Below are 14,035 nucleotides of genomic sequence, written 5' to 3' on the forward strand. Positions count from 1 at the left end.
ACATCCACAAACTGTAGCAGAGGGTAACCGAAACAGAAAGTACGATTGGACATGTGTAGGATGATATCCCGCCATTGCAAGTCACCACTTAGTGGCTCCAATACCAGCTAAATGTCATCCTAAGTAAGCAAGACAACATGGAGAACAGACTCTGCAGCTGCAACCTTAGGTTTGTCGGACTGCCAGAGAGATCAGAGGGCCCGGACCCCCCGCGGTCCTGGAAAAACTCCTAAACACTAACTTTGGCAGAGAGGCCTTCTCCTCTATGTTCGTGGTGGAATGGGCACATCGCCTGGCTGCAAGGCCCCCACCATCTGGAGCTCCCTGAGCAGTTTCATCGCCAAGCTGCTGAACTACCGGGACCAGGATATTGTCCTGCGACTTACCCATGAAAAGGGCAACATCCCATTTGGCAATTCACACATTGCAGTGTTTCCAGAGTTCTCCACGAGGTCCAGAAGAAAAGGGCACAATTCTCAGAAGCCAAGCGCCTGCTATGCAAATACCACCTAGCCTACTCCATGCAATTCCTGGCACGCCTTCGGGTGATCCATGACGGCAAGGCTAATTTCTTTGAAGACCACTCTGCGGTCATCCCATGGCTGGAGAGACAGAATGCAGCTGCCCCTGCACCATCTTAGCCTACCGGTTGTGTCTACCCCCCGATGAACCTCGTTGGACTGGAACTCAGAGACCCACGTCATTCATGTCCCTCCTAGGAACCATGAGTTGGCTTAGACCTGTCTCCCTCATACCCCTCCTGACTGCACTTACAGTACCCCCAGAGGTGCTCGCATGCTGTTTCTGCCCCTCTCCCCTGGCCCCTTACATGACTGCTACACCACTACCTCTGGTGTTCCAGCAGCCATGCAAAGCCCCCCCAACAGAGCACTTATCCAGCCACTCTTGAACAACATTCCTTCACCCCCTTTAACACCTAAATGCTAGATCACCTAGCACCGTTGTGCACTTCTGATAACTTTTGTTCGCCTCCAGAGACAGCCGAGAAAGCACCTGCACTTCCATCCCAATTGCATCCTCATGGACTTATCTCCTCATCCCATGGACAATGGTACACCTTGCTGTCCTCTCAAGACATGTTTGCCTGGCCAGCAGCAGCCCCCACTGATGTGGAGGGCTGCCACAAGTTTGATGTGCCACACTGGTCCAGAGTTGGCAAAGTTACTATGTCTTCTATTTTTCTATTTTTACGGAGTATGACATACTACCTATCGAAATATATATGCTGTTATTTGCTGATGATTTCATCTGCCCACTCCCCTACATGGCCCCCTGCAGGTCTGCCGCGGATGCCTTGCCGCTTTCTCTGGCCCACCTGCAGGGCTCCATTATACAATGGGAACCAGGGCTTCTGTTTCAATGCATGTTTTTGTATATGATGATTACACTTTATGTGAGTGGAGGCACGGGCCACCCCCTTCTGATCCGACTATACACCCAATCAACACCCCTGTTAATAGGGCATGCCTCAGGCTAGTCACATGGAATGTGAGAGGGCTGAGAGCCAAACCTAAGAGGCTCACCGTCCTATCCCACCTTAAACACATGCGAGCAGACATATCTGTTCTTGTAGAGACCCACATTATGGGCCAAATGCAGATGGCACTTAAGAAACCCTGGTGGGCTGTGTTTACCAGGCCCCATATACTAATAACTCCAGAGGTGTTGCTATCCTTATTGCCAAGTCAGTTCAGTTTCAACTCCATAGCCTACAGTCAGATCTACAGGGCAGGTTCCTCCTCCTAGCTTTATACATTCCCCCGCCATTCCAATTCTCTGCTCTTAAGAAAGGTGTGGCCTTCATGACCCAACACCCCACAGTGCCTGCTATATGGATGGGGGGCTTTAATATGGTAATAGACCCCCTTCTGGACAGACTTCACCCACCCACCACCACACAAACCCAGCCTGCACTGAATAGGTTTGGTAGGATGCTGCTGGAATTTTCCATGACAGACACCTACCTGGAGACTGAAACATCCCACCACAACTGCATACTCCTGTTTCACCCCCTCACAGGCCACTATGTCTCGCATAGACATGATAATGCTGTCTCCCACCCTGATCCTGGACCTCCTCGAAGTGGAATTTGGTGACAGGGTCCTATTGGACCACTCACCCTACTAAGTTACTAGGTTAATCCTTTGAACATGGTGAGCAGGCTGGGAAACTTCTGGCTTACATGGCCGACTTAGATCATAGCCCCCCTGTGGTAGTTCAGCTCTGATTGGAAGCTGGAACCACCCTTACAGACCCAGAACAGGTAGCCCAAGGGTTCAGACATTTCTACTCTGATCTATACACCTCAAAGTCTAGTCGCTCCCCAAGTGAACTACACCTACTTCTGTAGAACATAGACTTCCCCTCTCTCATGGATCCCCAAATAGAACTCCTAGAAGCTCCCATCACTGAAGAATGTATCACGGAAGCTATAGCAAGCTTACCGACATCAAAAGCCCCAGGCTCTAATGGCCTCCCATTTGAATTTTATTCTCAATTCCAGGAGGTCCTCCTCCCCAAACTACAAGCACTATATTCCCATATTTACGAGTCTGGCACACTCCATTGGCGAAGCCCTTATTGTCCTTATCCCAAAGCCAGGAAAAGACCCTCTCTACCTTGAATCATACCGCCCCATCTCCCCCCTACAATTAGATGTCAATATATTGGCCAAAATTCTCACCCTAAGACTTAATAAAGTAATAGTCTATGACCAAGTGTGTCAGAGGGGACTGAGCAGTGTTAAATTCTCCATGCATTGCAATGGAATCCTTCTAATAGGAATGACTCAAGTCGCTCCAACTTGGAAAAAGGTTCCTGTACTTCTTTGAGGTGACTTCAGAGTGGCTTGCATTGACTTCTATACAGAAGTAATTTTGCAAGCCGTGCTGAAGTTGTGCTGTACGGGGAGGCTTCAGAGTCAGACAACTTTGAAGCTGCCCCAGTGTGAACCGGCACTTAATGTCACTTTAAGTTCTCATTTAATACTTAACCTATAACCTGGCACTTAGATTTTACACCTCTCAAAGCCCTAACACTTCCACTAACCCCTAAGTTTGGCCCTTAAAACTTAAACTCCCTGGCAACACCTAACACCTTTAAGTAACTTCTAAAATGTAACACTAATGTATACTTAACCATAAATGAAGCCCTAACACTAAATAAACCCTTCTAATTACTGTGCAAGGTCTAAACAGACACCATCAATATCCTAGTGTCAGAATCAGCTGATCCATAGTAATATGATAGTTCAAAGACAACAGAAACGCCAAAAAGTTTAAATAACGTGTATTTTCATTATTTATTACCCATCTAACCAACCGTGTTAACAGTTCTTCTCTAAAATAAAATGTTGATTTCCGTTTTAATTTGAGAACTAAAATAAATATTTAAGGGCAATTTTTTTCTTGCAGGCAATCGTCCTTAACACTCATAAAAAAACATGTTCCTGTTGTCCTTCACTGAACTATTTGAGACACTGAGATATTCAGATTAGCTAGACATTACCTAAATGTCCTTTATTTTATCTTCAGACGTCTGACACATTTTAGGAATTCATTTTGTTAAATTACCCTCTAAAACATCCTTTTTAATGTCAATTGGTCATGCTTTTTCCACCATAATTAAACACAGAAAGCTGACAAACGTGAGACAAATAGCAAGGATAACAACAAAGGCTAACAGATAACATGGTGTGGGGAAGACAAGAAGCTTTTTGAAAGTCAAACTCCAAAGGACTTATAATTCTGCACATTTTTACATTTACACAGCCCTGCCATGTGGGTTTCCTGACATTCCTCTACTGCAGCTAAGCAATGCAGCTTGATCAACTTCTTGCCCCTTGGCAAGAATCATAAGTATATGGACTGCTGTATGTAGGCAGGTGCAGTCTACGTGCTCCACTGCAGGTGTCACTCTTTCGCAGGGACCCTGCAGTGGGAGGGGAAGTTAAGCGGAACATGGTTCCTCTATTGTTTCCTGAGTCACTGGGGAAGCTATTCCATTGGATGCTGTCACCCTATGTGACTCTAGAAGCCATCTTGTGCCAGGCAGACTTTTAAGTCCCTGGCTCCCAAGTTTGGCATGTATTTTATAGGGACAGGTACCTCTCCTGGCAGGGACAGAACTGGCAGCAGAGAAATGTTCCTGACTAGAAGGAAAAGCGTAAAGGGCTTGCAACTTCCCTAGACATCTTTCTCCTTGGGCAAAGATGGCCAGGCCGCATTCTTCCCCTCTGAACAGGCACTATCAGTTTGTCTAAATCCTGCTCTCTACATGCTGTTGGAACTGCGAATGTTCCCAGCTGGGCTGCTTTCCCACTGGGTACTTGTGAACCTACATGTACATGGGCATTTGGAATCTGAATCTGTTAAAGGAGCTCAAAGCCATTGAAAATTTGAATGGCTCCTAAAGGCTAGTGAAAATCAGCAATTTATTAAAAAGCTCATGTGCCTTCATTATGACACCCCTATAGAGGAAATTTATATTTATGATCTTTGAGGATCTTGAGGAAAACATTAAACAGTTGCACAACATGCAGGACTTGGACCTTGTAGTAAATAGTGGTGATTTGCATTTAGTAAATCAACCCCAATATGTTTTAGCAGGAGTTGAAGTGAATTGAAGGGTATGTCCAGACAATTTTTTTTATGTTTACAACAAAATCGGGGAGACATTAAACTGGCTGTTTTGTATTGCTGTCCAAGGCTCCGTAAGAGAAATTTACCAAATTTTTTTGGTTTCCTGTCCTCCTGCCAAAGTTTTACCAGGCAGGAGGTAAGGGTAATGCTGCAACAGCAACACAAACAGGAATAAAAATGTTTTTTATTTTCCTCTCTTCCCCTTTTTGCATTGAAAAAAAGCAAGATGTTTTTGGAGTATACCAGCTGAAGATTGAGCAACCCGCTGTGATCTGAATACTCCAGTTGGAACTTAATACTCCAGCTGGAACTATAAGTTTCAGCGCTGGTTGTTCACCGCCAACTGTACTGTAAAGTGGGAATGCAAGTAACACTTCCAATAGATGATTCAGGATTCTTTATTGATCAGCCAGTGGGCTAATTGAAAAAAAATAAACAAATGGATTTCTCCATCCACACAAGCAAGGTGGATAGAGGAATCCTCCCCATTGTGCCTCAGTGGGACTCCTCCTCTGTCAGAATACATTGATTACTGACCGCAGCTCATTACCTGCTTTTGCTGATCAAAGAAAAATTTTCAAGAAGCACGTTCGACAGAAGTGGCATGCTACAATAACCTCTGTCACGTGGAAAAGGCCATACATGGGTCCAAATTCAGCTGAACCAGTCAGATTTCAGTCCATCTAAGGCCAGCTTAGCTTAAAGGAGAAGTCCAGCCTGAGCTCATTTGGCTGGGCTTCTCATATGGGTCACATAAGTGCAATCAGTTTTGCACTCCTGTGACCCGTTTTCAGCAGAGATTGGTCTGAAGTCCCCTCTCCTCTGACGTCACACAGATCAGTCCAGGCACCGCGTCATCCCGATTTCGGAAGTCTGGATCTGCCAGATGCCTGGATTGCTCGCCGCCCCTCCACAGCTCAGCGTTCCAAGGAGCATGGAGGAGCAGAGCAGGGGAGCTGCTGCTGATAGCCAGCAGCTCTCCGCACGGGGAGGTGAGAGATCCAACCCATCTGCGGTGTTTGATGGCTCTGTTCTCCATGAAGAGATGATGGGGGACAGATGCAGCATCGGTCCGATGCTGCATCCAGCTAGGTAAGTAAGACTGGGGAAAAACCCCCCAAACCCATACTTCTCTTTTAACAGTATAACAAAAGACAGCAGTAGTCACACATTGTACACGCTTGATTCGTGTTCATTTATGTTTACAATGTACAGCGCTAACCTGTGTTTTTGGCCAAAGTTTAGCTTTAAAGTGGTTGTATAGCCTGAATAACCACTTTTACCTACAGGTAAGCCTATAATAAGAACTTGCACAGTTTAGGATATATTAACTATATCCACATGTGCCAACATGCCATGTTGGTGGTCACAGCCAGGGGTGGATCCAGAGTCTAGTCTCGGGAGGGGCACTGCCAAATTTTTGCGGGCAATTTGTCAGGGCACTGGCTGGTGTTGGTGCTTCAATCATCACGGCACCATGGTTGTATGGTGTCAGGATGATTGAAGCGCATTATTTCTATTATTTTATTGTAATATAAAATGAAATAGTTCAACTCACCATAATGCAGAATCAGTGGGAGCCCCGAGTGTGTCACTTGCCATGTCGCTTGACACCAGATGGGGATTGCCACTTGCCAACGTCCCTGTTGTCCCAGAGTGAGGGCAGGCAGTGAGAGATTATGTTATGGCACACCCACACATAAATACACAGTGTCTTGAAAAAGTATTGGTGGTTGCAGCCAGGTGGAGGGGAGGACAGGGTGGATGCAGCTAGGTGGAGGGGAGGACAGAGTGGGAGCAGCCAGGTGGAGGGGAGGACAGGGTGGATGCAGCCAGGTGGAGGGGAGGACAAGGTGGATGCAGCCAGGTGGAGGGGGGACAGAGTAGGAGCAGCCAGGTGGAAGGGAGAACAGAGTGGGAGCAGCCAGGTGGAGGGGTGGACAGAGTGGGAACAGCCAGGTGAAAGGGGGGACAGAGTGGGAGCAGCCAGGTGGAGGGGAGGACAGAGTGGGAGAAGCCAGGTAGAGGGGAGGACAAGGTGGGAGCAGCCAGGTGGAGGGGAGGACAGAGTGGGAGAAGCCAGGTAGAGGGGAGGACAAGGTGGGAGCAGCCAGGTGGAGGGGAGGACAAGGTGGGAGCAGCCAGGTGGAAGAGAGGACAGAGTTGGAGCAGCCAGGTGGAAGGGAGGACAGGGTAGGAGCAGCCAGATGGAGGGGAGGACAGGGTGGATGCAGCCAGGTTGGAGAGGAGGACAGGGTGGATGCAGCCAGGTGGAGGGGAGGAGAGGGTGGGAGCATCCAGGTGGAGGGGAGCAGTGGGTGGGAGCAGCCAGGTGGAGGGGGGGACAGGGTGGATGCAGCCAGGTGGAGGGGAGGACAGGGTGGGAGCAGCCAGTGATAAGGTTCTTTACCTCTATCAAAGCCTGCATCCCCGCCCCCCATCCCCCCCACCTGGAGGTAAGTTCTTATCTTAGGGGATATCTGGCTCCCTCCACCTGACAGCCTTGTGGTCCCTCTTCTCCTCTCACAGTCCTCCTCTCCCCTCCTCCTGCTCGGCATGTTGGAGGCTACTGTGCACTCTCAGGGCCTGCTGTTATCTGGAACCACATGTTCCATAATCCTCTCTTGTTAGTTTCCCAGCCATTGTCCCTGAATGTAGCCAATAGGAACGGGCATTGCTGGGTGAATGAGAGCTGCTCGGCTCAAGGAGGAGAAGGAGGGGTGGAAATCCCCCGCAGCTGCGGCTCTGCCTGTGTCACTCCCTTCACAGAGCCTGTCAGTTTCAGCACCACTGCCCTGTGTCCCGTGGCAGCAATGGCTGATGGGGGGGTCGGCATCAGCACAGCCTGCTCACTATTTTCTCAGAGGTGGCAATTGCCCTGTTGCCCCCCTGGATCCGCCCCTGGCCACAGCTGTGTACCGGGACCGCTGCAACAGTATCGTTCTAAGGTAAGCATTTCATAATGAGCTAGTATGCATTGCATACTAGCTCATTATGCCTTTATCTTGCAGGGGTTTTTTTTGTTTGTTTTTTTTTTACTCTGGGTTTACAACCACTTTAAGTTGAAGTGATTGTCTCCTGTAATTATCATTACACTACCTCATTATGCCTTTGTTTCGCAGTTTTTTTCATCTGGGTTTAAAACCACTTTAACAAATGGGGCTGCTAATGTATAAAGCTTGCAAAGTTTTCTTTTACACTAACCTCAATTTTACCAGTTTTCGCTGCTAGCTTCAGAGGTGTTAGACCATCCCAGTTAGTCGTTTCCTCCAGGTCCATCTCTGGATTGATTGTTATGGATCTCTTCAGAATGTCATCATACATTTTAGTGATTATCTTTGTGTTCTTCTCTGTGTTATCAGCTACTAAAACCAGAGCATGCAGGACTGTATTCCCATGACTATCTCTGGCTTTTAAGTCAGCCTTACGATAGGGATTGTTTAAGAGATAGTCAACAATATTGGGCTGGTTAGTGCAGGCAGCTAGAGAAAGAGGGAGTTCACCTGTGAATAAAAATATTCCAGACTTTAGCCAATAGAAACTGCAATCCCTCCAGATCTACAAATATATTTCCGGGAAAAAAAGAATTGGAGTAAACCTAGGGACAATTTTTGGGGAAGACAGAAGTTTAATCTCATGCTCTGTTTTTGCAAACACAAGAAACAAATTGCACAATCGGGGGAGATGACAATTCTTGGAAATCTTGCAAACAGGTTGATGTATTATATTGCAGAAAGACTAAATTATCTCATCAGATTTTATATACTTAAGGCTAGTGTCAGAAAATAAATTCTGCAACAGGAGTGCTAATAGGCCACTTACCTTTTTTTAAGGAGTCACTTCCTTGCTGGGCATACCACCATCCCTCTCTACTCTTAGTAATTGAGATCTGCAATGTTTGGAGCTAGTGATGAAAAGTAATTGACTGTCTCCATTTGCTGATACTGCTGGTGATGTATCATCAATGACAGGGTCAACTGCATGCTATGGTCCTAATGGCCCATTCACACCTATGTGGTCTGTTGCTGTGCCAACACATAAAAATGGACCAAAATGTATAAGCAGTATTTATTGAGATGCAGAGCACAACAACTCACAGTAGTGTGTTGCTGTGCATCTTGCTACCCTGCATTTTATCTGCTTTCAAGGTGTGGTGCCTTAGTGGTCTACCATTGAAAATAATTATCACGCAAGGTGCTAACTCATGCATGGTGGGTTGCCATCCCATAGCAACTCATAGGTGTAAATGGGTCATATGTGTTCACATACAGGCAAATCTCTAACCTCCAATATCATGCATTGAGAATCCTCTCCACACTGCTGCAGAGCCAGCACCCACTGGCACCACCTCACAGCCAAGCAGACAGTGTATCTTAGGTTAAACTATCCAACCAGATGTAAAAATAAGACTGAACTCAATCCTGGCATTAGTACATAAGGAGATATTTAGAGTATATGTGCAAATTTTCAGCCAAGCTACAATTCAAACTGGAAATCAAACTTTTGAAGGTAGTTCTTATACAGGCTGTCTGCATTCTGCTTTCAGGATTGCCAACCACTAGTAATTTTACTGACAGTTTGTAAAAATCTTTTTTTACAACTGCCAGTAAATATCAGGGGCTGATAATTTCATGCTGTGTTGACTTTTTAAGTGTAAATCAAGCAAATTATTTTGTTATAGGTGTGTTTCCATATCATGTTTATACTGTTCAAATATTCACTGTGTTAGTTTTCAATAGGAGTTCTATAATTTCTCAGGTTGCCAGTAAAAAATGTGCTCCACCAGTAAATTTTCCATGTTTTGTCAGTAAAAAATGCTGCGGGAGGTTGGCAACCCTGGCTGCTTTCTAGGGTTTGCTGTAGACATGTGACAGATAAAATGGGAGCAGTAAAGGGCTTACTACAGCCTCTATGCATTGGTAATAGGAAATTATAAATGAATGTAAAATATATGTAACATATAGAATTTGATACAACAAACTTAGATACATTTTTTTGTTGATGCTTTCTTTACAGTAGTTTTTTTTTTTTTTTTTTTTTTTTTAGGGTTGACTTCAGTTACTCCTGCAATTATCTAGAACATGCTTGTGACATCTTACCAAAGTAAAAACTGACTCCTTTTTTCTTCTTCTGAAAAAATGTGCCCGCCGCTTTGGCATGGACGTCAGCTTTGTGTTTCATCAGCAGCTGGACTAGTTGGAAGCTTCTCTTCTCAATAGCTATGTGGAGTGCCTACTCCACTATGGCTTACCACCAGCTTCCCACTGCCTGGCATGGACATGCTATCAGCTTTACTCCCAGCAAGACCAACAGGCACTGCGCCCCTGTGCCACCTGTCTACTCTGTCAGGGGACCTGAGCCAGAAGTTTAAGAGAAGCCTTGTTCAGCACATCAGGCTCCCCACCAGGTACGTGACATCACTATTGGTTGATGTCAGTCAGACTTTAATGTTGGGATCCATTCAGATCCCTAACTGGCACCCAGCTTAGCCTCTCAACGTGCTACTGAGAGCATGAGCCAGCCACTCCAACTCCCTCCAGAGCCACAGTCAGCACTGGAGGGGCAGAGCAGAGAGTCAAAAGCTCTGTGCTCAGTAAATACTGAGAACTGAATGATCAGTGGTCTTGATTGCCCAGTTTTCGATCCTAAAGGCGGCGGATACTGGCTCTCAGGCCAAAAACGTAGGACTGATGCTGCATCCACCTAGGTGATCAGGTGAGTTTGTTTTTTTTGCAATTCCCAAACTATTCTTTTAATAAATTTTAGTTTAATCATAAGCAGTCTGGTTTCAGTTTGCTTAAAGTGGACCTCCACCCTGAAGTGGAAGTTCCGCTCATCTGATCCCTCCCCACCTCCAGGGGGGGAGGGGGGTGCATATACCTTCCGGGACAAGATCGCCACAGACTGCCGCAGATGCCCCACCCCCCGTTGTGTTCTGGGAAACACACAGTTCCCAGGATACAGCGGGGACCAGTAGAGACACGCATCGCGACTCTCGCATGCGCAGTAGGGAACCGGGCAGTGAAGCCGCAATGCTTCACTTCCCGATTCCCTGACAGAGGATGGGGGCTTTCTTTACAGTAGTTTTTTTTTTTTTTTTTAGGGTTGACTTCAGTTACTCCTGCAATTATCTAGAACATGCTTGTGACATCTTACCAAAGTAAAAACTGACTCCTTTTTTCTTCTTCTGAAAAAATGTGCCCTCCGCTTTGGCATGGACGTCAGCTTTGTGTTTCATCAGCAGCTGGACTAGTTGGAAGCTTCTCTTCTCAATAGCTATGTGGAGTGCTGTCTGTCCTGGAGTGATATAGAAAAACAAATCATATGTTTGATTACGTAGCCATAATAATAAAAAAGCTACAGCTGCCATCAATATGAACACCCAATTGTCTGGACCTCGATCACCTTCTGGTAGCATTGTGGTTCCCAGAGCTGACAGGTGTACTTCCGATGTCCATCAGCGGCTGTCTCCTAGTAGGCAGCAGATCCCAATAATTACTCTCCACCTGATAATTGCTGCTAAGGAAGTTATATAGCCCCTCATTTAGCTTCATTCATCACCAGTCTGCTGCCACCAGTGCCAGCCTGTCCTACCTGCTGCTGACCTACCATGACCCAGTTTGCCTACTCCACTATGGCTTACCACCAGCTTCCCACTGCCTGGCCTGGACATGCTATCAGCTTTACTCCCAGCAAGACCAACAGGCACTGCGCCCCTGTGCCACCTGTCTACTCTGTCAGGGGACCTGAGCCAGAAGTTTAAGAGAAGCCTTGCTCAGCACATCAGGCTCCCCACCAGGTACGTGACATCACTATTGGTTGATGTCAGTCAGACTTTAATGTTGGGATCCATTCAGATCCCTAAATGGCACCCAGCTTAGCCTCTCAACGTGCTACTGAGAGCGTGAGCCAGCCACTCCAACTCCCTCCAGAGCCACAGTCAGCACTGGAGGGGCAGAGCAGAGAGTCATTAGCTCTGTGCTCAGTAAATACTGAGAACTGAATGATCAGTGGTCTTGATTGCCCAGTTTTCGATCCTAGAGGCGGCGGATTCTGGCTCTAAGACCAAAAACGTAGGACTGATGCTGCATCCACCTAGGTGATCAGGTGAGTTTGTTCTTTTTGCAATTCCCAAACTATTCTTTTAATAAATTTTAGTTTAATCATAAGCAGTCTGGTTTCAGTTTGCTTAAAGTGGACCTCCACCCTGAAGTGGAAGTTCCGCTCATCTGATCCCTCCCCACCTCCAGGGGGGGAGGGGGGTGCATATACCTTCCGGGACAAGATCGCCACAGACTGCCGCAGATGCCCCACCCATCCCCCCGTTGTGTTCTGGGAAACACACAGTTCCCAGGATACAGCGGGGACCAGTAGAGACACGCAGCGCGACTCTCGCATGCGCAGTAGGGAACCGGGCAGTGAAGCCGCAATGCTTCACTTCCCGATTCCCTGACAGAGGATGGGGGCGGGGGCAGCAGAGAGACGAACAATTGCTCTTCATCTGCCGCTGACATCGCTGGACCCTGGGACAGGTAAGTGTCAATTTATTAAAAGTCAGCAGCTGCAATATTTGTAGCTGCTGGCTTTTAATATTTTTTTTAAAAGGTGCAGCTCCTCTTTAAGTACAGTTACACCAGTCTGGTCACCTCTGCTGTTGCTGGCTACAAGTATTTAGTATCCTAACACCAGTCATGTACAGTACAGAAGGGAAAAAAGGATTTTTGCATGAACATGATTAGATAATTGAAGTGAGCACAACTTTACCTAATTCACCAGTAAACATATTCTTTACAAAGTGTGAATCAGGCCCAAAGGAAACCTCTCATAACAGAAACTTTCTTGATGCCCCCCTTCTGAAAAAGCTAGTTTCTTGGCTTTCATGTTAAATCTCTATCTTGAGTTCTTTAAACCATGACCCAGAAAAAAGTTGAAAATTGACTATAGTAAGTAGAAAATTAACTATAGTCTATATGTTCATATTGCAGTCTAGACTTTATTTAGAAAAACTGCAAAACTTTTCTCAGTGACATATCCATTTCATTTTATTAAAACTTTTAGTCCCATAGGCTTCAAGTCAGACTGAAGGAGCAGGACACAGTTATCTATAAGAGCTCATACAAATAAATAATTAATATAAACAAAGTTTTTTTTCCATTAGCATATTATATTAATAACAGACCATTTATATAAAAGGGTATGCTTAGTTGTCTTTTCTAAAGTTACAGCAGTCTTAAAACACAGGGGGTTCCTGTTTGCAAGTTTGAACACTTCTGTATGGTGTTAATGGCTGTCTCTCCTCCACTGAGTCACTGGCACTTCTTTGACCATAGGTGCCAGTATTCACCATAGTGGTAGTCCAAAAGAAAGTACAGCAGGGTGTAATCCAAGGCTCCTAATTTCAGGAAAGCACATGTGAAAGCACCCATTGATTTGGGCCTATCAGTGTCACGTATGGGTTTTCTGTTTCCACTGGGGCAGACTGGCTAACCTGGACTTGGTAGCAGCAGCTAAGGCTAGACAGTGGAGACACAGAGAGCCTCACTGACTTGATACCTGCCGGTAATGTAAGGAAACAGTCAGCTTGCCTGCTTGTTTAACAAAGGTGAGAGTCCCTAGAAGGGCCAAATAACAGGGTCTAAGGTGCCAACCTTTCTTTATCAGTGCCAGGAGGTGTGATGGGTTATGAGTTTTGCTGTCACTGAAGCAGGCAGAGACTGAGTACAGGTATACAGGAATGTATGAGTCACTTGCAGCACAAGGATGCTGGGAACATGGAGGTATATTGGAAGGCCCATAGCAGGCAAGGTTGCCAAAGAACCAGCTGGAGTGCAGGATTCACTGGCGCAGGATACAGACTGGAGTGCACAGGGTCACAGGAACAGAGTACAGGATGGAGGGCACAGGGTTACTGGAGCAGGATACAGGATGGAGTGCATGGGATCACTAGAGCAGGATACAGATTAGAATGGACAGAGTTCCTGGAACAGGATACAGCCTGGAGTGCACAGGATCACTGAAGCAGGATACAGACTGGAGTTCTTGGGTCACTAGAGAAGGATACAGGGCACTGGGGGCTACAGGAGGCACCCTGGGGCTGAAAGGATGCTGGGGGGTGAAGACAGTGAGGACCACAGGGGCACAGCTGGGCACCGGAGAGCAGAAAATCACCGGGGCACACAATGGGGAGGCCAATAAACAAATGGGGCTGTGACACTGGTGGCACTAGTGGAACCCAAAAGCTGGTAATCACACACACGGGGGGGGGGGGGGGGGGGGGTATGTGACAGAGTGTAATTAGGATAGCCAGGATGGTAGAGAAGGGATTTTAGGATATATATAGACAGCATTTTCTTGCTATAGCCAATTTAGATAAT

At 46.4% G+C, this 14,035-nt stretch overlaps 1 protein-coding gene across 3 annotated transcripts in view; it reads right to left on the reverse strand.

Moving 5' to 3' along the window:
* Positions 1 to 14,035, reverse strand: part of LOC143981982 (transient receptor potential cation channel subfamily V member 1-like) — a 116,803-nt gene that overhangs the window by 37,140 nt on the left and 65,628 nt on the right. For all 3 annotated transcript variants that reach the window (XM_077480277.1, XM_077480276.1, XM_077480275.1), the window contains exons 5-6: positions 10,818 to 10,958; positions 7,866 to 8,164 (exon numbers count right to left, since the gene is read on the reverse strand). In XM_077480277.1, coding sequence (XP_077336403.1) covers positions 7,866 to 8,164; positions 10,818 to 10,958 — 440 coding nt within the window. The remainder of the gene's footprint in view (positions 1 to 7,865; positions 8,165 to 10,817; positions 10,959 to 14,035) is intronic.

Source organism: Lithobates pipiens, unplaced genomic scaffold (assembly GCF_037356315.1).
Source record: "Lithobates pipiens isolate NorthernLeopardFrog02 unplaced genomic scaffold, aLitPip1_a1.2 Scaffold_16, whole genome shotgun sequence".
NCBI classification, from domain to species: Eukaryota; Metazoa; Chordata; class Amphibia; order Anura; family Ranidae; genus Lithobates; species Lithobates pipiens.